The sequence below is a fragment of the Melitaea cinxia genome, chromosome Z, assembly GCF_905220565.1.
Source record: "Melitaea cinxia chromosome Z, ilMelCinx1.1, whole genome shotgun sequence".
Lineage (NCBI taxonomy): Eukaryota > Metazoa > Arthropoda > Insecta > Lepidoptera > Nymphalidae > Melitaea > Melitaea cinxia.
Window position 1 is genome coordinate 15,693,682 of NC_059424.1, and position 24,633 is coordinate 15,718,314.

General features: G+C 32.3%; 2 protein-coding genes across 2 annotated transcripts in view; both read left to right on the forward strand.

The window, feature by feature from the left end:
* Positions 1 to 5,016, forward strand: part of LOC123668436 (leucine-rich repeats and immunoglobulin-like domains protein 1) — a 28,842-nt gene extending 23,826 nt beyond the window's left edge. The window contains exons 2-8 of the mRNA XM_045602167.1: positions 1,651 to 1,819; positions 1,949 to 2,155; positions 2,245 to 2,433; positions 2,510 to 2,740; positions 2,835 to 3,056; positions 3,191 to 3,389; positions 3,704 to 5,016. Coding sequence (XP_045458123.1) covers positions 1,651 to 1,819; positions 1,949 to 2,155; positions 2,245 to 2,433; positions 2,510 to 2,740; positions 2,835 to 3,056; positions 3,191 to 3,389; positions 3,704 to 4,125 — 1,639 coding nt within the window. The 3' untranslated portion in view covers positions 4,126 to 5,016. The remainder of the gene's footprint in view (positions 1 to 1,650; positions 1,820 to 1,948; positions 2,156 to 2,244; positions 2,434 to 2,509; positions 2,741 to 2,834; positions 3,057 to 3,190; positions 3,390 to 3,703) is intronic.
* Positions 5,017 to 9,577: 4,561 nt separating this feature from the next.
* On the forward strand, positions 9,578 to 24,368 carry LOC123668526 (protein zer-1 homolog). Its single transcript, XM_045602260.1, has 8 exons — positions 9,578 to 10,778; positions 11,956 to 12,164; positions 12,466 to 12,637; positions 13,092 to 13,253; positions 19,768 to 19,929; positions 20,341 to 20,490; positions 21,307 to 21,559; positions 23,895 to 24,368. Exons 1-8 carry the CDS (start codon positions 9,768 to 9,770, stop codon positions 24,071 to 24,073), a joined length of 2,298 nt encoding a protein of 765 aa, XP_045458216.1. The 5' UTR covers positions 9,578 to 9,767; the 3' UTR covers positions 24,074 to 24,368.
* Positions 24,369 to 24,633: the final 265 nt, after the last annotated feature.

A 24,633-nucleotide genomic window follows, 5' to 3' on the forward strand; every position in this document is an offset into this window, starting at 1 on the left:
ATTCCATACGAAACTTGCGTACAAAGAACCGAAGTAAGTACACTACAGAAATATTGAAAGTAGCAAATAAAAAAAAGCACGCGATATAAAACGAAATACAGTATTTATTTTTATTTACTATGACGCATTTACTTAATTATTTTTAAGAATATTGCGTTGCAAGTTGATTACATAGCTAACATTTCCACACCCACCCAACGTGCTTATTTTTAAAAGTTCTTTTAAAAAGTAACTTTGCTGGTTTCTTAACGTTGTGAAAACAACGTGCTCGTTAAATAAAGTCAAAGTTAAAAGGTCAATTTTTCTTCAAGAGACACATTTTTATTTAACATACTATTGTGTCATTGGCTGTTTGTTAATTTAGTTTGTTGAAGTAAAAGAGTAAATTATTTTTTATTAGAAAAATATTTAAATATTGTTATTGTGTTTAGGCTGTGTGGCTACGGTAGTAAAGAATATAGCCACCCCGTCTGTTCCTATCGGTGTCGTAAGAGGAGATTAAGGGATAACACAGTTCCACTACCACCTTGGAACTTAAAAAGCCGACCGATGGCGGGATAACCATCTAACTGCTGGGTTTGAAATGCACAGGCCGAAGACGGGGAGTCTTCGGTGCGACAAAGCCAGCTCTGCGGTCACCAACCCGCCTGCCCAGCTTGGTATGGGCAACACACATCAGTTCACCCCATTTTTGGCGCGAACTTGTGGAGGCCGATGTCCAGCAGTGGACTATGATAGGCTGAAGTGAAATATTTATTTTAATAGTACACCTAATTACTTGGAACCGGTAACTCTATTGTTCTCATATAAAATTATATATTTTACTGTTACAAAAACATATTAATTTTGAAGTGAATTATTTGTTTAACTAGACATTAATATTATTTACTACGGTAGACGCTACAAACATTTTAAATAATAACTTGATATGAATATGTCGACCATTAAATAGTAAGCGATAAAAGATACAATATTTAAACAAGCATTTTATTTTTAACCTTTTATCAACTTAAATACGTATTCTTTTTATTTTATTGAAATGTGTAATTTTTATTTAATGTATAATATTCGTCAATAATATTTTTTTTTTCATATTAAGGAAAACTTAATAAGCATCTAAAAATTACATAATTAAAAATGAAATATTTCAATCTAAATATATAAAGTACTAGCTTTGCTCGCGACTTCGTCCGCGTGGAATAGTGACTTCAACGTGATTATTTAAATTGGCATAACTTTTTTATTTATGAACCGATTGACATGAAACAGTCACTTAATGTTAAGCAAAGCTTGCTAAGATTTTTGAATTTTTGATATTTGTGAAAACTACATCTAAATCGGACCTGCTGTGTGGTTACGGCAGTAAAGAATATAGCTACCGCCTCTCCTTCCGTGGGTGTCGTAAGAGGCGACTAAAGGATAACACAGTTCGCGTTTGCAGTTGTGTTGATAAAGCCGGGACCTTAATATTTTTTCTCATATATCTTAAATGTACAGACAGCGATCCGTTACATTTTTATTATGTTTTGATTAATGATATATAAAGTTATTCCTGTTTCTACTTCTTTTTTTAACTTTAGCTTTATATAATTTTAAATTTTTAAATTAACTTAAAATTAATATATTAATTGTTTCTCTAATATCTTTCAGTGAACTAAAAGAGAGCGTGTTCACAAAGCTGGACTTGGTGGATTACTTCAGCCTAGCAGATAACTTTTTGACGGAAATGCCTCGTCACGTCTTGCGACACCTTCCCCACGTGAAAACTCTCGACCTCTGCAGAAATAAAATCACCAAATTGACTGAGGAAGACTTCAAAGTATGTGATTTAATATTCAAACTAATGGTATAAATGTCTGATGTACATATGAGTGATTACAATTGTTATTCCGTTAAACTTCTGAGTATAAGGAGTCATAATTTGGCTAAATTTCGTTGTTTTTTAAAGGACATTCAGGAAGTTGAGCACTTGGTTGTAGCTGATAACCAAATATCTAAGATTGAAAGACACGCAGTACCCAAGGGCTTAAAACATGTTCATTTAGGAATCAATAAATTAAACACTTTAAATGGAGCATTAAGAGATCTAGATAATTTGGAGTGGATTTTTATTAACGCCAATAATTTAAAAACAATTGAAAATGAGCTTCCAGTGGTAAGAAATGTTTAAAAAAATGTAATAGTATCTATAACAAATGACAAAACTTTAGGCTATATATAAATTTACCTCTTATCTCATTTTAGAAAGCTAAAAAAATCGTGCTTATTCACGCTGCACACAATGAACTACAAAGTTTACCAAAGGACTTAAGACTTATGCCTTCTCTTGAATGTTTATACTTCTACGATAATAATATTAAAACACTAGATGGCGCCTTGCAAAAATCTCGCAGTCTAATGAGGATAGGTCTATCGTTTAATAAAATTGAAACAGTGAGTTACAAATATTTTGTGTGAATTATATGTACAAAAAAAAAGGAAAAAATAGTAAAATGGTTATTTTTTTCAGTTGGCTGAGAATGAATTTGCAGAAGCGGAAGTTTTAGCTGATTTAGATATTGCCTACAATCAACTTCGATCTTTAAATGGATCACTAAGAAGTCTTAAATCGTTACGTTACTTAAATTTAACCCACAACAGCTTAACTGAATTCTCTTTACAAGAAATCAAAGGGCTGAAAAGACTGTCTGTGATAGATCTTTCGCACAATAAAATTTCACGTATTACAGGCAACATGGAGGTAAATTTACGTAGTTCACATTATTTGGGCTAATTTTATTGCATATACGGTTGATTTATTTTTTATTATGTTTTTGATAAAATTATTGTTACAGAATCTTGTCGACGTTGAAACACGAGTCCTAGAGTTACGGTTAGACCACAACTATATTCTTAACTTGGGAGGAGCATTAATGGGTCTGCATGGTCTTATGCGTCTTAACTTAAGCCACAATCAAATACAACAAATATCACCAGACGATTTAATTGGCTTAGAAGACCTAAGATTACTCGATGTGTCTCACAATCACATAACATCTTTAGAAGAAACTTCAAAGGTTTGTTTAGTACTGGGTAATTGTTAAATTTTTGAACTGCTTGCGAGCTTTTGCGATTTAAAAATATATTTAACTACGCTAAAGCGACTAAATCTACCCAGTTCACAGTCTCGAACTTCATTTTTTATTTTCAGACGTTTTTGCCTTCTCTGGAGGAACTCATCGCCCATCATAACAATATAACTTATCTGGATAAAGATTTTCATGGACTCCCTTCACTGTGTATTGCTGATCTTTCGTATAACAAGATTAAAACTGTGAATTATGAAGTAGTTTCGAAATCAAGATGTACAATTAATGGAGTTCCCAGTATATTGAAGATATATCTTCAAGGTTGGTTTCGCTCCTGACGATGACAATCACTAAATTTGTTTCGTATATTGCGGGTTTCGTTATTATTGTATCGTATAAATAAAATATTGGTGTCACCTGCAGATTAAATGAGCGTTATAATAAATTTGCTATAGCAACTGCGAATGTTAACTATCACACTGAAATTATTTTAAATCGGCTTGTCAATGCGAATTTTTAAAACTTCATGTATCTGTCATATGATATATTTAATTCACAGCATTAATTAATAATAACAAATATATTTTCCTTAACCTAAATGGTTTATATTTTGCTCATTTTGTATTGCTTTACAGATAACCCTGTATTATGCGAAGAACGCTTGTATGAGCTCGTAGCTATACTGGAAAGTTTGAACGCGCGAGTCAGTGGCGTATCGACTTGTGTGAATACACAAACTTCAGCACCTGTTCTCATGAAGGCGCTCAATGATATAGTTCCAGACACGCCAGTTATTGTTGTAACACATACAGGTGTGGGGATGCTTGAAGGGAGAGAGCTTCAACCATCTCAGCTTGCATACCAACGAGTCGGTGCTTTAATTGGGCACGTTTTACCAGAACGCGAGGGTGGATTGCCGGTACTGGTAGAGCCACCAATCACATTGCCACCCGCGGGCACTAACGTAGTGATTAAGTGGCCCGATGACAGAAGAGAAAAGCCCCATCCCCTCGCAGATCATCTCCGCCTACGTGATCTTAACTCCTCAACGCAATGAATGTGTCAAAGCATCGGCGTCGCTCACCGACGCCATCGAACTGAGTGCTTCGCCGTAGATATATGCTGCCTCTACTGACTTACAATATAGGTCAGAGTGTGTTCTGATTTGATTGGATACAAGAAATATTTTCATTATAAGCCTTCGTGATATATATGTATATGTATGCATATGTATATATATGTAGAAGGTATAGTTACCGATGCATATTTTATTTCTTCACATTTTTGTTAACAGGACGAGCGATACACGTGCTATATGTAACTACATTTATAAGCCTAGCATAGAAACTGATGTTTGCGTAGGTATTGTTAATCGTCATCGTATGACCGTTTGAGTGAATGTGTATACGGCGTATTTTCCAATTATTTCGGTGACTTACGTATTAGAACAATTGTTTATAATGAAATATTAGCATATCGACGCTTAATTAACACGTAGAAGTGTCGCACTCTTGGGCTACTAATAAAACAAGTGTATAAACAATGAATTTTGTACCTAAAATAATTTATGTAACGTAATATTAATAGTAATTATAATTATTATAGGCGTTAGTGTAATTTATATTGGCGATTAACGTAGCGTAGAAGCAATGTATATTTACCAAGATGTAATAAATATTTTGCTTCTGATAATACTAATAAAATTTCTGTTGGCAATTTATTTGCAACAACTGAATCATATTCAATATATTAGAACTTTACTAGGTATATTCAATAAATGTTCTTTAAAATTCTTCCTTTATAGTATCTATAACAATAATGTGTAATGATTACTTCAAGTAGTTTTTCTCTCATCCTTTGCTCAGTTTGAGATCAATGTTTGTAGCTTTGTACGAAATAAAATAAATATTGTAATTGTTGTTTGGAATAAATAATACACTGTGAAGTATGTTGTCTTTACACAATTTCCTATATAATACAAAAGCTGAAAAGATGTTAAACATGTGTTTATAAAGTAGGGAGTCACTTTTTATTATGGACATATTATTATTTAGAACTAGCTTTCCGTCCTCACCTTCGCTCGCTTGGCATACGCCATTTTCTCCCGTTTATTATACAACGTACCGAAATCACATTGCGATTGCCTATGTTACTGATAAATATATATGTGATGATGCAGCCGTACACCTACTGGCGAAAGAATTTTTAAAATCGGTGCATTAGTTTAGAGCCTATCTTTCCTATTCATGATGTAGGTATCTATAGTTGAAAAAGGTTCCGACATTGTTATGTAGCAATTAAAAAATCTTTATTTAGATTTTTTTCAATAAAATTGACATTTTTTGAAAATAAATAAGTGTATGGAGCGTTCTAATACAAAAAAGAACCTTTTTTAGATATCTCGTGTGCTAACTGTCCGTTGTTACAACCAACTACTCATTTTTTTTTGTGTCAATACAGTTAAAACTTAATTCAATCTAGCTATAACTTCCTACGGTATTATGAATGAATACAATGAACATTATATGAATTATGTGTATTTACTATCATTTAACCAGCTTTTAGAAAAACAAGAGTTTGATATTTGTACACGGCGGAATCTTAGACTAATAAGTACTTTAACGATTTTATAATTATTTTTTAGAAATCGTCTTAACTAAGGTTCATATGTACTTTACAGCTCTGTATCACACAAAACCAAAAAAAAAAAAAAAAAAAAAACAGATATTCGGGCAATTAAATAATTGTACTTATTTTAGAGATGATTTAGATAATATTTATAATATTAGCAAGTATTCAATGTAGGTAGGTACTAAGTTAAACATGATACTTGTATTTTAAATTTTTCATTTTTAGATCTCGAATGGATGTTAACTGTATTTTAGTCGTTGTATACTTATATTGAAAATTTTAAAAAATAGTTAATTTATGTAAATTTTTAAATTTTAACACTAAGATATCGTTATAGGTCATTCTGAAGAAACAGAAACAGGTTAACGCTTAAAATTTCACAAAATACATGATATTACGTTTAAAAACATCCGCCACAAAGGCAAACTATGAAAAAGATAAAAAAATATGAGGTTTCTACGTGGACGAGCTATACAACTTTACCTTCTAAGATTTTCTTTTCGTTTATTGTACTTTGATATTTTCCTTCATTTTCTGTTTACACAAATTCTCTACATAAACAAAAAACCAAAGAGCACCATTGATCTTAAAAGAAATATTTAAAATGAAAAGAAAAGACGTAATTATTATTATAACGAAAATGAAATTTATGTATTAAGGTTATTGTAAAGAAGATCGAGGCTTGAAAATAAATATTAAATTATTCAGCAAATAAAAGCATTCACCAATTTCATCGGATAAGCGTACGAAACACTACAAAATGTTATGGTTCTACTTTTAGAGGTATAGAGCTTAAAGTAGGTCTTTTTAACCTGTCTATTTTTTTCATAAATAATTTGTTTCATAAATTAGACACGATACTTCTATGTTGTACTAAAAGAGCCTTTTTATAAATGGCTTAGTTGCAAAAGTTAATTTTAATAAACTCGGTCAAGTGCGAGTCGGACTCGCGCACGAAGGGCTCCGTACCATTATCTATAAAAACGGCAAAAAATATCACGTTTGTTGTATGGGAGCCCCATTGAATATTTATTATTTTTATTCTATTTTATAGAATTTGCTGTTATAGCGACAACAGAAATACATCATCTGTGAGAATTTTAGCTGTTTAAGTATCATGGTTGATGAGGCCTGGTGACAGCGGAGTCTCAGTAATAGGGTCCTGTTTTACGTTTTGGGTGCGGAACCCTATAAAGGGCTTTTTGAGATCAAACATTATTGTCTTCCTGTATATTTATTTTGCAAAATCTGCTCAGCTAAATTAAATTAAACCTCACACAGTTAAAGTAAAAATTCCCATTCTAAAGTTGCAAATTTTCAAAATAATTTGAACCTGAAAATAGTGTAACCCCTGCATCCACCACCCCACTCTGTCGTCTGAAACTGATATTGATAACTTGTTACGAATTTTTTGAATCCGAAGTCATCATCAAGTAAGTATTTTGTAAAAAGTGGCATTCAAACAACAACAACATTATTTTTTTAATTACCAGTCAAAATTTATTACTATTAATTTAAATAAGTTTTTATCGTACCCCCTGCAGTAAAAATAAGGCAAAGCGTTTTAATAATCGTTTATAACTATAAAACTTTGTAGATAAGAGACGAGTTAAAAGAATTAAAAATGTAAATCCAAACGTATACTGTTTTTGACGCGACAATTTTGCAGGTCAAAAATCCTTAATACATTTGGCATTACCTATTTATTTCTAATTTCAAAGATTTCACTATAATCAGGGGGGTCATTTTGCTGTAAGTTAAAGTGATTGCTTTAAATTTAGTCAATTTAAAAATAGGATTATGAATTAAAAAAAGTAATCTTATGCGGGCCTAAGAATTCAACAAAATTCTTTACATATTTATTGAGCTTGGTTCGCTTTTGTGAACCTTAACTCAACAACTCGAATAAAAATTAATATCAGCTGATTTACTCAAATTCATGTGCACAATTGATTGGCCATTGTACTGCTTACAGCAAATGATAGGGATTGACATATACCTACAGATTAAAATGTGAAGTGTGAACGGAAGGACTAGCTGTGAAAGGGTAAATATTTTTTTTTGATGTTGGGTAATTGTAAAAATAATTTTGAAGGTGTTTACGAGAGTTAGCTCTGTGTGAGATTCTTTTAACCTGTGAAGGCATAAAATCGTTTTTGGGGTGCAAATTATACGCTTCTTCTTCTTCTTCTTTTACTTTGGCTCCCTGAAGGATTTGCCAATATCTGAGTGGAGCTTAGCTTATGTTATGAGAATCGTTAAGTTAGGGCAGAAAACTTTGCTTTGTGTAAGGCTTTGTGGGAGTGCAAGTCGTAAGATCAAAGTATACGCTTAGGATGACACGTTTTAAGAAATTGAAATGATAAATGTCAAAATGAGTTCATATGATAAGAGGAAGAAGAAAGCATGATACGTGGAAATAAATTGGATTCGAAAGTAAATGCAAGAGTATGCTAAGGGTTGGTAGATGGAATACTATCGCAGCATTACAATAAATCTATTGCAATCAAAACTTATCTAAAAAAATTATCAACCAATCAATCAAATCAATCTATTGCAATCAAAACCTATATTAAAAAATATTAACCAATCAGTCAAACTTATATAAAATAAATACTAATAAATATTTAATATTTTTGTTAGTTTGTTTAATTTTTTCAATTTTTTTTTTCTTTTATTGTAATGATAATATGCCATTTTCTGACTAAAGTGCTAGAGTCCATCTCAAAATTTAGAAATGTCTGCCGTTGTCGTTGCGTTGTGCGAAATATTGTTAGGTCAGCGTTGCAAAAGCTACCGATTTATCGGTAGATCTACCGATTTTGGCCCTTGTCTACCGATATACCGATTTAGCAGTGCTATCTACCGAATTTTTGAATTTTCAACTAATGTAAAATAATTTTCTAAAATAAAAAGGTAAAATATTATTCTTAATACGGTAACACTAAAAGAAAACGGTAACACAAAATCAATGCCCGGGTTTTCCCGAAATTCTTCCCACGACGTCGAATATGAATTCAAATCCGCGGTGTGTTAAAACAAATTGTACTAACACGTCATATAATAGAGTTTATTATTGTCTGGTGAGTATACAAGGGAAAATCCCTGAAGATAACTTTCTTCTGGTTTGTTTCTTGAATTAGGTATAGGACTAGTGATGGATTATTTTTGGATTATATCGATGGATTAGGATTAGTATTCGGATTCATTATTGACATGGGAAGATTCAATTCGCATTTAACAAATTAAATGTAGTTGCAAAATTTTGTGAAGTATTAAGCGAATTCATCGCTAATTTATACTTCTTTCACGGCAATGTGCTATTCTATTGCTCCCACGGGAAGTCGGGAATACTAGTAATCTGTTTCATTATTAGCAATTTAGCAGTTGCTGCGAAGAATGAAATTATGCAATTATTATCTTTGATTTGTTTGTAATTATGATGCTTGTATGGACTACTTCTATAATTAATGTTTTTTAGTGATAAAACGTATACGCTTTTGAGTACTTTCTTTTTCTGTAATGTAAAATAATTATAATTAAAAATGGAACAAAAATTTGCACGCCGTTTAAGGTAGATTATATGAGACATTCTAACTAATAACACCTTATGTATTAACTATATTCATGCAAATAAAGAATTTGATTTAATTTAACGGAATAAATTTAAATAAATGAACGCATTATTGACTTAAAATACTTTTGTTTTACTCCGAGTAAAAATCTACCGATTTCTACCGATTTTTCGGAGCCAAATATACCGATTTTTTATTTTACACTTTTGCAACACTGTGTTAGGTACCTACCTACCTACTCTTTGATTTCTCTTGTGTCTGAACTCTGAAGCCATATAATATTTATTCTACTCTATGTCTGAAGCTGATTTATCATATTTTGATCATATTAAATTTAGTCCTGGTTGCAGGAGGACATCATCATAAACAGTGCAATGGAATTTACATCATTTATAGCAGTATAATATATTGACATTTATAATCGTGAGGTTTTGTCATCGCTAATGTTACTTTTTATTATGTCTTAGAAAAGAAAATCAGTGCTGTATTCAGAATGTCGTCGAAATGTGAAATATTTTCTCTTTACGACAGTTCTCCGGATACACTTTTGAACTTGTGTATGGATTACATCGTAGCCAATTTGAATATAATTACGAAGTTAGATTCTGTAAGCCGATGGCGCAAGCTAAAAGACGATATCATATTACCAGCTGAAATCTGCGAGAAGTTTCTCCAGACCTATCAAAAAAAGAATCGCGTCAACGATAATATTGCGAATTTGTTTCGCGATCGTTCCCGTACTCGATTGGATCGTGTCAAGCTCCGTAACTCCCGAATTACCGATGAAGGTCTTCGTTGCTTCATGGATCACAAGCCATATGAGGTGGAACTCGTACAGTGTGAGTACCTCTCTCAAGCCTCTTTAGACCTCATTAATAGCAACAGTGATAATCTAGTCTCATTAAAATTTGGACCACTTACTTATGTGGTTTCTCAAGATGAAAGTATGTTTCGTCAACGACGCTATATTATAGACGCACCTAAATTGCGACGGCTGACTATACAGTGCAGAGGCATGTCTATATTCCCTCTGCTACTTCTGAAACCCTTACATCACCTCACTCACTTAGATCTTTCTGAATATACATCAGCTGGTTCCACATGGGCTCTGCACGAGCTAAAGAACTTGTTGTCACTTGTGCTTCACAGTGTCTTATGGTCAAAAGAAATAATTGAGTGGATCGCTAGTATGCATACTTTACGACACTTAGATATTTCACAGTCCAACGAGAGACATGGTAAATATTTTAGTCCAAATGAAGTTTTGTCTAAACTGGTGACCAGTTTACCAAACTTGAAATCACTGGATATTTCTGGAACTAATTTGGCTGGTAACGGATGTGCAGTACCAGCTTTAACAGAAGGAACTTCAAAAGGGGCAGACACTCATGTCCGCTGTGATATTCCTGGACTTGTGAGCCGTGTTAATCGTCCATTAGAATTTCTAGGTTTGTATGGAACACACCATGGTGCTTGCAAACGACATGACATCCCAGCAAAAGTGGTAAGTGTCTTATGATTTACTTGTTAAGTACATGACATATTATAAAGATTTCTGAGAGTAATAATAATAAAAGCTTGTAACATTGAAATATGAGTTTGACTGACTTTTATTTATAATATGAATATGTATTTTACAAGTTCGTATGCTTATTTTGCTCAATGTCCAACCTTTTCACTCTAGATTCTAGACTAGACTTACTGCTAATAATTCTAGTCTAGTCTATAATTTCTGCCAAGCAACCAAAAAACCTACAAACAGTTTAACTAAAAAAAAAAAAAATTACACGAAAATTTATATTAATAACAATTTGACCATAATACACATGGTTCTAAATTATTTATGATTTATAGTATTATTATTTTAAATTATTAATGAGTATATCTTTTTTATTTATATTTTGTTGCGTATATGAAAATAAACAATCCAATTATTATTACATATCAAAAAGAAACTGTTTCAAGTAAATTCTTTATATTTTAGCTGTTAGACATAATTTAATTTTAATTGGACTTTGCCAATGTCATGACATTGTTTAGTGCTGTCCAGAATCCAACCTCTATTAAATTTTTTGACACATTTTATACATGTAACATCACAATCATCGTAAGTGTGTTGCCAGTGCTACCCCCAATTCCCCCAGAGGGGACTGTCAAAATTACTTGTTGCAGTTTTTTTGTGAGAAGTCCTATAATTTCTATAGCAATGGAATCCTGCCATTACCTATGAGATGGTATGAGATGGCATCAGTAAATACATTTTGTAAAATCTTGCCTTGAATATCAATATAAAATACGAAGAAACCTTTTCCCCGATCTATTATAAAATTTGTAAAAAGCTATGTCTAGTCTATAATATAAAAATGAGTCGCTGAATGTGTTGCTGAATGTGTTGCTAAGCGCAAAACTCGAGAACGGTTGGACCGATTTCGCTAATTCTTTTTTAAAAATATTCCTTGAAGTACGAGGATATGGTTCTTACGGAGAGAAAAATTCTAAAAAAAAAAAAATTACATTTCCTTAAAAAGTCTAAAAACAACACTTTTCTATACTCCCATACAAAAGATTTGTGATAATACTTAAAAGTCAATTTGAACTTTAATACCATACGATAAAGTTTGTGTTAGGCGATACGAAGTTCGCCGGGTCAGCTAGTTTACTTATATTTATAAAATTTTCAGATTACAGGTGATGCCAATGAAGAACAAATCCTGACAGCAGGAGTTGCATACATGGAACGACCAGCTATGTTGACTCGAGTTTTGAATGATTTGTATTACATGTTCCGTAGCACTGAGAGATACAACTCATATGTAGGGCGTGCATTAAATGTTGTTCTTCAAGCTATGGAGCAACATGTGTCTGAGAAACACATACAAATATCTGGCAGGTTCGAATTTCAACTTTGACATCATATTTTGTATTTATTAGATGCAAATGCATATATTTATAACAATACGTTCTCCCCTGCTGTACCTCAGAGAGCACGTTACCTGCCGGTCCTGGTTGTTATCATATACACCTAATAGCGATAGTTACTCATAGTAGGTAATATGCCAACTCACAATGCAGCAACATTGTGGATTAAGCTCCGTTCTTTCGCCTATATGTAGAAAGAGACTTATGCTTCAGCTGTGGGATTGTACAAGCTAAATCATAATCACATGATTTAAAGGATTTTATTATTACAGTGCAACATTATTCTACATAGTTAAAGGCAAGGAGAAACCTTGTATTGGCATAAAGCTTAAACGCCGTATCATCACAGCATTGTTGGACGGCATGGAGGCTCATCTGGGAGATGACACTATGATGCGTAATGGCTGCCTTACACTCTGCCAATTCAAAATACCTACTGATGTTGTAAGTAATTGTCTCATATTAATATAAATTTATTATAATAATTTTGGTTTGTTCATGTCATTTAATATATATATATACCGTACCTTTAATTTTAACCATACATATATATATATATACGGTTAAATTGAGTAACCTCCTCCTTTCTTGAAGTCAGCTAAAAAAGAAACCTAATAAACTCATCAACGGTATAATTGGTATACCCAGTAGAAAATTATGATGATGAACAAACATCACAAAATTACAGTTGAATATAGAACCTCCTTCTTATATATAAATTGCTTAAGAATTTTAAGAAATTTAAAGTACTTCTTTCTCATTACAATAGTTCATTAAATAAAATCAGTTTTAATACATTTCTAATGACAATATCTATTTTTTGTAATCTTTTTCTTACTTATTGTTCTTACTTTTTAAGCTTTATATGTGAATATTACATACAAATTTTTTTTTTCAGTTGTTTGAATATGAACGTGTAGTGCAGATCCTGCTAACAGGAGTAGCAGATGTCAACCAAGAAGGTTTCGTGCAGCGTATTGCTATATATCTACTGAATTCTCTTGCTTGTCAAGTGGATGGCAAGCAGAAACGTTTCCTTGGAAATCATGGTGCTATTGTGGTAAGTAAACACCGTTTTTATGTTTCGAAAATCTAAATAAATTGCTTGCGAAACTACTTATATTGCGTGCAGATATTTTTGAAAATGTAAAATTCTAAATTTTCAGTTGAACTCTCAGACTTCGGAGATTAATTTTCTATTTATTTAAATATTATTTGTTTGTCCCTATTTAGATAAGATATCAAAGAAATTATAAGAAATTGTTTAATTCATAAGTAGCTCTTAGATTAATAATTGATAGGGAGATAAAATTTGAAAATAATGTTATATTTTCATTTCATATATATAGATCATTCTATTTTTATTATACTAAGCTAACTTTCAAAACCATATTATGTTTGCTTTGGTTTTTAACTGATTTCCATAAACGAGGTTGTATGTCTGAAATGACATTATAATTGGGCTAAAACTAACAATGAAATGAAGAGAGAAAAAAAATTATAACAATTATATAAATTATAATTTGTTTATTGTGAATTAATTTAAGATTCATTTTTTTAAAGTGCTTGCGTTTTATGTCACGTCGAAGGTAATGGAAATACAAACTATTTTATTAGTAGGTAATTTATTTATTAAATCAGAATTACAAGATTTAATGAAAAGTTATCATTTTGTTAGTTTATTATCATTTTATAACTTGCTTGGTACCTTGATATTTAAAATAAAATTGCTTTTTGGTTTGAGTTGTAAATATCGCTATGCGAATTAAAAGTCGGTATAAAAAGAAACTAAAAATATTAAAAAATCATATTCATATTGTATATTAATTTATGTAAGAGGCCATATTAATTTTTTCTGTAAAAAGTTGTACAAAAGATTGGCTGCTTTTTTGGAATAGTTTCTTGGAAATGTCTATGTTAGTATATTATTTAATACTAGCTGACCCGGCGAACTTCGTATCGCCTAACAGTCGATTCTTTAATTTTATAATTTTTTTTTTTTTTTTTAGAATTTTTCTCTCCGTAAGAACCATCCTCGTACTTCAAGGAATATTTTAAAAAAAGAATTAGCGAAATCGGTCCAACCGTTCTCGAGTTTTGCGCTTAGCAACACATTCAGCGACTCATTTTTATATTATAGATATCATATTACTTGATTTCATTTGATAATTTTACGGTCATTTCAAACTAAAAATAGAGTAGTCATTGTCGAACATTTTGAGGTTATTTTAAATATTATTAATATGTTAGTTAAATATACAACACAACATTGCGTTTATTTGTTTAATTAACACAAATCTCTGGTCTTCTTCTAAAAGTAAATAGAAAAATAATATATTTCAGGCATAGGCCGATTACGATTTGGTACTATCTATTCATTTCTTGATATAATTCATTTGATATAATCTATTCATTTCTTGATTGTTACCAGTTATAGTAACAATCAAGAAATGAATAGATTAGACCAGTTATAGTAACAAGAAATGAATAGATTATACCTGTATCTTGATGGTTCCGGGTTGCATCTTGGCCATCAGAACGGAGCACGGTCAAACATCTTTAGCATACTTTTGTATGAATAAATTGCAATTAAGAACGGTTCTATATTCGAATAACGAGTAGTTTTGTTAATGAACCTTTTAATTTAAATATGTCTCGCTCGAAACTGTTTTGGAGACCTTAACATTAGAAAGTCGATTGAAATGATAGTGGTTATTTTTTCTCAGCTTTGAAATGACTACCGCTCTGATGAAATGGTGCGTAGGCCGTGTCGGCGGCGCCTAAATACCGACGGTCGTGGGTTTGATTCCCTCGGAGTGGATATTTGTGTTTATACAAATATTTATTTCCGGCCTGGTTGTTAGTCCTTCACAACTTCGGTCACCAACCCGTCTGCCCAGCGTGGTGACTATAGGCAATACACATAAGTTCACGCCATTTTTGACGCAAAATTGTGGAGGCGGATGTTCAGCAGCGGACTGCGATAGGCTGACATGTGTTAGTCCTTGTGGGTCTCCCCACCGTGCGTCGGAGAGCGCGTTAAGCCCTTGGTCCCGGTTGTTATGTACACCAGATAGCGATCGTTACTCATAGTAGGGAATAAATCCGCCAACCCGAATCGGAATCAGCGAGGTGGATTAAGCTCTGATCCTTCTCCTACATGGGGAAAGAGGCATATACCTATCAGTGGTATATTACAGGCTGAAGCGAAGCGTTGAAATGCACGGTGTGATATGTTAAGAATATATAATGGTCGAAACCAAGCGGGACGTTTACTTATCTTTATTGATATAATAAAAAGAATAGATCCATCTCCTTAATCGATAACATTTTAAAGTGCTGAATTAACGGGATATAAAGTAATAAATATATAGATATTGTATTCAATTACAAAGTTGTTCATGTTTTGAATTTTATTAAATGCGATAAAAAAGATAAATACAGGGTTTTTATTACACTAAAATTTTATAGTGTTTTGTGTCATTGTTGAACTTTTATTAGTGTTGGTACAATTTGAAGTGACCCTGCTGTCTGTTTCCTAAATTGTGGGTTCGATTCCCGGCCCGAGTTTTGGCGTAACTTATAATATATGTATAATTTTTACGTATATTTATTACAAAAAAAACTTGCCTGCTGATTTTGGCCTAAAATACAGGTATTAAGTCGGTCTTAGCAACAGACTGTGCGTGAATGTTAAATATACATATTTGTTTACTTACATATCAGTCGTATTATTCTAAGTGCTCGCTCTATCTTGCTAGACAGGCGACTTTTGATTGTTTTTGTTACCAATTGTAATCTCTTTTTAAAACTGCATGTCATAGGAGAAAAAACTATTAAGTACAAATTTAATCTTTTTCATTGTTTAAAAATAGTAAAGTTTGTTAAAAGGACTTAATAGTACTATAAAAATGTGTGTTAAGTACCTTAATTTATTTTATTTTATTTGTTATTATTTGTTGTTGCATTGCGATAGTACCTAATTGAAAACCAAAGCAAGCCTGTGCAAACTACATATTTACAACAAAAAGTGTTGTAAATGTGTGGTTTACATATATCTGCCGAAGAATAGTGTTTGTTGTTAGTGCATATTTTACGATAGTAATACAATTTTTAAAATATATCGACTTATATTTGTATAATCATACAAAAATAATCGTGACTGCAAATGATCTGTTTTCTTATTTCTTCTTACTATTGGATATTTTGATGGTACAAAAGAAAGATAAAACATGTTGAAGAAAATATTGAAATTGTGTATTTCATAATGTAAACATACTAATTATAAAAACGATTGCATAACTGTGTAAAGTCCTAATAGCGCGTTTTCGTATATAAATATTTAAATATTTATTCTGGTTTACTGAAATTTAAAATAATTATACAATTACTAAATAAAATTTTCTGAATACTTTATTTTAGTTAGAGATCCATTAAAATAAACACTAATGTTTCTTTGAAAAAAAAACTATTTTCGAATTGAAAAAGTCCAATGTAAATAACAATAAAAAAACTATTCGTTTTGCTCACAATTCGAACGAAAATGTCAATCAATTTTGAATTTCGAACATGTCATGTATGCTTTAATCGAGTTCTAGGTAGCCAGACAGTTCATTAAATCGCTGATCTAATAAAAAAATGAATTTTGGTACTAGCTTTTATCTGCGACTACTCCCCAACAACAATATCTTTCCACTATTTTTTTTGTAGAGTAAATAATTAATTTTTAGATGGTATATCAACAGACTGCTCTGGTGTAGTGGTTTATGAGTTCGACTCCGGTTAGGGGCAGATATTTCTATTTTTACAAACATTTGCTTCCGGTTTGGATGTCTATCCCTTGTGGGTCTCGCCACCGTGCCTCAGAGAACACGTTCAGCAGTAGGTCCCGGTTGTTATATATGTATATGACTCCTGGTAGGGATTGTTACTCATAATCATATAAATTCTTAAAAGCAATTCTTGCAATTTTTTTACCAAAAGCTTTGATATATATCTGTTTTATTTCGTCACGGACGCGAACAAAATAAAATCATTTTGGGTAACATTTTAAAAATAACGTTTTAATAAACAAATCTAATTCAATTCCATAATAATATTATTTATTATAATATTATTTACTTTACGAGACTATTTTCTAAACAGTTGTCATCGTAATAGGCTTTACCGTTCATCAAAGAGCCATATTGTTGTACACTGGTAAATAAAGGAATGTTGGTGTTAATGGTTTTCAAACTCCTCTCAAGAATTTCGTAAACTATTTTCCTTAGTAAGTTCTTGTTTTCTTCTGTAAGGTACACGTCCATAGAAAATATTTGTGATAGAAAGCCACTTGTTTTGATAGATATTGTTGTTTTATTCCCTCTGTGACACCATAAAGTATTCTTTGATAATAACTATTGTTACACAATGAATTATAGACTTATTAGCATTTTTGATGATAATATATAATACGTCAAGTATTATGTATTTAATTAATTAATACAGCGGAGTGATGTATGACATCATAAAAGTTAGATTTAAAATCAAAAGTGACTGAGGACGAAAAATACTTTTTTTGAATAGTAACTATTATAAAATATAAAAATTATACATTTAACATAATTGGTCTTCTTAGATATTAATAGAATTATGTAAACAACATGTAATTTTTTAAACACACTAAGCACTTAAAATGTATGGGCACTATTCTTGTATGGATATGAGTAAAATTAAGAAAATGATTAATTACGATATGATAAAATGCGGTAGTGTAATCGTTTATAGTATATAAATTGATTTAAACGTTGGTAGTAAGACTAAGAGGAAAACATTTAGCAAAGACAAATATTTGCAAAGGTCCTAACATCATTTTGTAGACGTGTTTACATGCTAGATAACCTATTTATTAAAGGTAGTTTGTAATATTCGTATTTCTACTAATAATTTAGCATTTATGCTTATAAAATTATCAAGAAATAATTACATATAACATTATATTACTCAGTCTTTCGTGCTACGCTTGAGATAGCTTACAGCAAGATATATTCTAATCTACTCATAATCTGATCACAACAAAATAACACTGCTTTTAAGTAGTGTTGTGTTCCTGTGGTGAGTAATGTAGCTAGAGCTGGCTGGGTCGAGGGAAGGGCCAGCTACGCGCATACGATGACATACAGATAGACACATATATGTACATATACATACACAAATACATATATATCAATAAAAAAAAACTTGATAAATTTTAAATGAAAGACAAAACATCATAGCATAAAGTACTCATCTACTTGTATCTACTGAACTATTAAATCGTAGTTCGAGTTACTTGGTTAAAAAAAAAGCTATTTACATGATAAACTGCATAAAATATACCAATCTATAGCATATTATTATAGCAATAAATCTCAAGCATATTTCAATATCTTATACAAGTTCATTAAAAAAAAAAACGAATTACTAGTGTATATGGAAACCATGGAACTCATACAGCCATGGACTTTGTAGTTTTAGTAGTAGTTTAGTAAGGCTCGCCGAAAATTTGTCGCCTCATTCTTAATTTTCCTGAACATTTTTTCCTAGGCTATATTTCAATTTTTCTTATTAAGATTACCGTTTTTAAGACTTAAAGAAAATTAAAGATAAAAAAAAAACAAATAATCGATTGTTGACCTTGAATGGCTTTTTTAAGACGAGACGAATCTAGTGACTTTTGGCACTATATTTCTATGGCTTACTCAAAGTCTGCCAAAGAGAAGCTCTGCCGAAATTTTTGTTACTAAAAATGTCTATTTTGACCGACTATTTAAAGCTGGTAATACAACTAGGTCTTTATGTGTAGATTTACAAAGGGTTCTACTGGTTCTTTTTTTTTTTTGAATTCAGGGTATTTTTTATTTTTATATAATCAGTAGTGAATAAGATTATTTCTTGCTCAAAATGTCCTTTTTTAACCATAAATAACTATATCGACAGGCGTCCTGTCTTAACTTTCAAACGCAAGAACTGTCATCATACGCGTAAACCATGGTCTTATATACAGGTCATGTAACTAAGCTCAATTTCAATGGTAAGAGATTAGTACAATAATGATAATTTTTTGCTTGTGTCAACGCCGCTGTACGTCACTGCTATTGGGATGGGTTGCGGACGGGTGGTGCGTTGCGCGTGCGCACTGCGCACCCCGGTTGAGTGACGCTTCATTGTAATTGGTTATATTGAGTAATGTCTCACTGTAATTGTTTATATTTTAAAACATAAATGCATTATATGTGATAGAAAAAGAGACAGAATGCTATTCTATCTTCCTTGCGCAGCACACACATCGATCATCATGCCTCTGGCGGCCGTAAATTAAAAAGAAAAGCGTAACCATTAAGCCGACGTACCCCTACTACCGTAGTTGCACGACCTGTGTATAAGACCGTGGCGTGAACTTTAGTCGTTGATTTTCTTGTAATTTTTCAATTTTATTTACAATTTTCTAAAGTTTAAAGAAACTTCTACAAAATATTAAAAAACCTTTTTAAAAGTTTAATACACAATAGATAGTGAAACATTCCTGTTATTAAGCATTATTTTGGTTGTTATAGAAGATGCTGAACCTCATCTCAGACAGGCTCGAGAGACACGTTTGTGACGACGTACTTGAAGTTGCTTGGTCTACAATGTGGAACGTCACCGATGAGACTCCTCAGAACTGCCAGCGCTTCCTTGATAATCGGGGCATGGAATTTTTCCTTGGTTGTCTAAAAGTACGTTATACAATGTATTTTTTATTATGGAGTGCCGTGGACATGGGCGGTGCCATTAATGTTATGATCCCAGTTAGAAACGATCTTCATCGTCTCGTAAATGGATAAAAATTATCTTATATCTACTTTATACATTAAAAATAAATTGCAAACGGGTTGGCTAAAAGTTTCTGGCTTTTAAATTTCCTTAAAAGGCCTGAGAAATCATCTTAATCATACAGCAAGTATAACGCAATGTGACATTCAATTCTCCAAGGGATGCACAACCCATTCACCATAAAAAATGTATATATATGCTTATCAGAAGCCAACACACTCGTATGGTTTGACAGCTCTAAATTCTAGTTTGAGAGCAATTATTTCTATTCTTTTATTTTTGCATATTTTATGATATGATTTTAAAAATTTCAGTGTTTCCCCGACAAAGAAGAGCTGCTTCGCAACATGATGGGTCTATTAGGAAATGTAGCTGAGGTGGCTGAACTGCGCCCCCAACTAATGGACAAACAGTTCCTCACAGTATTCCATGAACTACTCGATTCATCTAGTGACGGCATTGAGGTAAATTTAGTCACTTTTTTCTTTTTTGTTTCTTTTTCGTCTTTACTCTATTTAGCATTTTCTCTTATGTTTGCTACAACCCTCTATATCCATAGAATCGTTCCAGTCAAAAATTGTATGGGATGTGATTTTCGTAAATGATTCAGACTAGTCAGTTACCACTGAAACCTATACTATTAGTAATCAGATATTTACGATCACTATCTGGATGTAGGCCTAACATTATATCCAATCACTTATTGCCAGACACTAATGAAATTATATTTTAAAATCGGTACAATATATTTTAGCAACTCTTTATACTACTACATTTAAATTTTATATATTTTGTCAATCAGAAAATAAGAAATGTCTGGGTCTGGGATCTTGGACTATAACGCGCTACTAAGTCCAAATTAGCCGATCGTCTCTTTCCAAAGGTCAATGTGCATTATTTGTGCTTGACTACTGTACAAGCTATTTCAAAGTATAGTCTAAGGTTACCCACTGAATATAATAAATAATAGATTAAATTCGCAGCAAAACGATTTGAAAAATAGATCTGTGTGCTTTGGAAGAAATTCTAAAATTTATATTGTATACGCAATCCGCTGTTAATCAGTATGGAATAAGATACAATCTCTAGAAATGGATCGTCGCCTAATATATATAGTACAGAAAAAAACATGTTTAAAAAGAAATCAGTTCTCTGTACTCGTATTATCTCGTCATACTTCGTTTTAAGATTTAAAGCCCATAACAATATTTTTATGATTTACTGGACTTGCCATCTCGTGATGATGTAATTAAAAAATAAATATCTCAAATATCTCTCAGGTGAGCTACAACGCAGCAGGGGTACTCGCACATATGGCGTCCGATGGTCCAGAAGCATGGACTGTAGATGAACCGGCCAGAGATGCTGTACTGCAACGTATCGCCGCTGCAGTCGAAAGATGGGATCGAAGAGCCGAAAGAAACATTAACTACCGGTCGTTCGAGCCGATACTGAGCCTACTCCACGCTCATCACACCCCACAGTGCCAGCACTGGGCAGTATGGGCGTTGGCCAACCTTACCACTGTATACCGTGAGCACTTACTTATTGGTTAATTGGGTTATATCACAATGATAAACACATAAAGACCCAAAGCTTTGAACTCTCCCGAAATGCTGTTATATGTAGTTGTTGTGTAAACTTTGTTACTTTGTATTTATTAACCATATTATTTCTTCAAAACTTGACTTTTGAAGAAATAAAACGGTTATGGTAAACTCTTGGCAGTGTGGGTACTAGAAGTATGCATTTAACTGAATCAGAGCACAACAGGAAACATCCTGCTTAAAATCTGGAGCAGACCGACTGCGGAAGTACCTCGAACACAACAGTGTTGTGTTCCTGTGGTGAGTAAGGTGACCAAAGATGCTGGTATTAGGGCAAAGGTAAGCTACGGTAACCACCAGGTTAGCTGTACGCTTGTTTGCCGATCTAGTTGTCTAAAAAAAGACAAATATTTTAAGAATATACTCTTAATTTTAAATGGCTTTTCTAAAAAAAAAAAAAATACAGTGACGTGAAGCGTATTTGACGACAAACGCGTCACTCTGCCCACAGTGGAGTTAGGTTATTATAGTATTTACTTTGTAATGGGCAGTACATTTTCAATATTAATAATTTTTTTAATGGTTATATTTAAAAAAAAAAGTGATATGGGAATTTTTAGTAAATTTGTTTAGCACGTGAAATATACATAATCTTATATATAAATAAATTTCTGGTATATTTATTAAATTCAAGTTAAATTTACTTTTTTGTTTGACTAGATAAAAAATATTATTTTATAATTTTAATCTATACAAATAAATAAAATTGGAGTGTCTGTTTATAATATTAAAATAATCGGTTTTTATTAAATTCATATGGATGTATACATGGTACATATACCAAATTGGTGTACCCCAGGGTTCCCTCTTAGATCTACTGCTGTTTCTGATCTTTGTAAATGATATTGGTACATGCTTCCGACAACTCCAAATTGCTATGTTTTGCTGATGATATGAAGATTTACAAGACCATTGCAACCAGATCCGACGTACTTGACCTTCAGTCGGATTTATTACGTCTGAGTACTTATTGCGACCTAAATAAATTGGACCCTAATCTGTCTGATGTGTTCACTTGTATCATTCTGTCTTCAGTAAGCCCACATTCCATTATAAATCGATTAAAGGGTCAGAACTTGGGGTGATTCATGATTCGAGGCTTCTCTTCGATGAGCATATCGATGAAATTATTAAGAAAGCCTCAAAAGCACTGGGATTCATCATGCGAACTTCGGAAAATTTTAAATATAATAAAACTATTCAGATTTTGTACTGCACGTTTGTTAGGAGTATCCTAGAATATGGATCAGAGATCTGAAATCCCCGCTATAAAAAGTACACAAATAGAATCGAGCAACTACAAATGAAATTTGTTAAGTTTTTGTGTTATCGTCTGAAGCTACCTTACTACTCTAATATTTACCTAAATCAATGCGCGCGATTCCACTTGCTTCCTTTATACAAACGCCGTGAAATTGCTGACATTGTTTTTTTAATAAAATTTATTACTAATAAAATTAACTCTCCGGAACTACTTTCTAAAATTAATTTCATTTTACCATTGAAATCAGCACGGCTTTATACACCTATTCAACAACCTCTGGTATCCACAAATTACTGCCTGCTTACCTGTGGCGCGCAAGTAAAGGCTTAAAAATAATGTGTAGACTGAGCGATTTTGATGTATTCAGTTCAGGTGTAGTAGTGGCGAGGCGAGTATTGAACCAGAATTTCTTTGCATTATTTAGTTAATATATATGTATTATTTAAAAAAGGATATGTAACATCTTGACGTGCAATTTCTCTGTCTGCATGATATGTTTATTTATGTACTAGTTCTTATACGTGAAGACCTATCATTAGCCAAATAATTTTTATGTATTGTTATTTGTGCTGTTGGTTTTCCGAATATTAAATAAATAATCAATATTTTTTATAATTTATGTCTGTCTGTCCGTTTTTTCCCGCTAATCTCTGAAACGGCTGGACCGATTGCGATGAGACTTTCACTGGTGGATAAGCTGATGTAGTAAGGAGTAACTTAGGCTACTGTTATTTTAGAATTTTTTTTTTTATAACTCTTAGAACTGAACAAAAAGTTTTTTTGTTAAGTTCCACGCAAACGAATTCGCGGGTACAGCTAGTATTTATTAATATTAATGTAGACTTCTTTGACTTACATGTTACTATTTCAATAAATTAGAAACTTTTCATATATGAAATATTTGTTTTGTCTAGATGTTAAAAATTATTTCACTTTAATATTTATTGTATGGATGCAATATATTTATGAATATAACTATAAACGTAAATAATTTCAGCTGACAAATACTGCGGTTTGGTAGAGGCAGAGGGTGGTATAAAATTGCTTCGCTGCCTGCTTCGTCACCCCGGACCCTACCCCATGATCAAAGACCTAGCGCGGGTCGTCATCAGCAACTGCACTAAATATAACTCACGAGACCTGAGCACTCCGCCCCCGGGCTCTCCGGACAATTAACTAATGGACTACTTTGAGGACATCGATCCTCATATACGAGATTAGCAGTTGCTCATATGCAAACTATTCGTAGTATGGATTGTGATCATGTCAAGCTTCGTGGTTGGCACACTGCTGCTAATAATACTCTCGTAAAAAGACTGCAATGGACAGCTTAGTTCTTTACCCACTCGGGATTAGTGTTAAGTGCGCGGGTCGGTTACAAGTGACATTATTAATGGAAATATGGAATATCATTCGCTATCAATAATAATCAATGTTTTCGTGCTAATTAAACAAAAAAAATACAAAAAAAGTATGTGTTTAGATATGTTGTACAATATGTGTTTAATATATATAATGGGCCATTCATTAACCACGTAAGGGTTTGGCAATTTTTTACCTCCGCCCCTATCCCTATGTAAGGATTCGTAAGATTTTTCAAACTCCCATTCTTACGTAAGATTCCATTTCGTTTTTCAAGATAAAAAAATCTGTTTGAACCGTATCCTTCCCCTAGTAAGGGATCCTTCCCCTAGTAGAGGTTTTTCCAATTTTCTCTCACGCCCCTTACGTTTATT

Excerpts from the sequence above, each read along its gene's own strand:
- LOC123668526 (XM_045602260.1), top strand. The coding sequence starts at position 9,768 with ATGTCGTCGAAATGTGAAATATTTTCTCTTTACGACAGTTCTCCGGAT. Across the intron at positions 12,638-13,091 it reads TCAAAATACCTACTGATGTT|TTGTTTGAATATGAACGTGT; the intron begins GTAAGTAATTGT and ends TTTTTTTTTCAG. Across the intron at positions 20,491-21,306 it reads CATCTAGTGACGGCATTGAG|GTGAGCTACAACGCAGCAGG; the intron begins GTAAATTTAGTC and ends AATATCTCTCAG.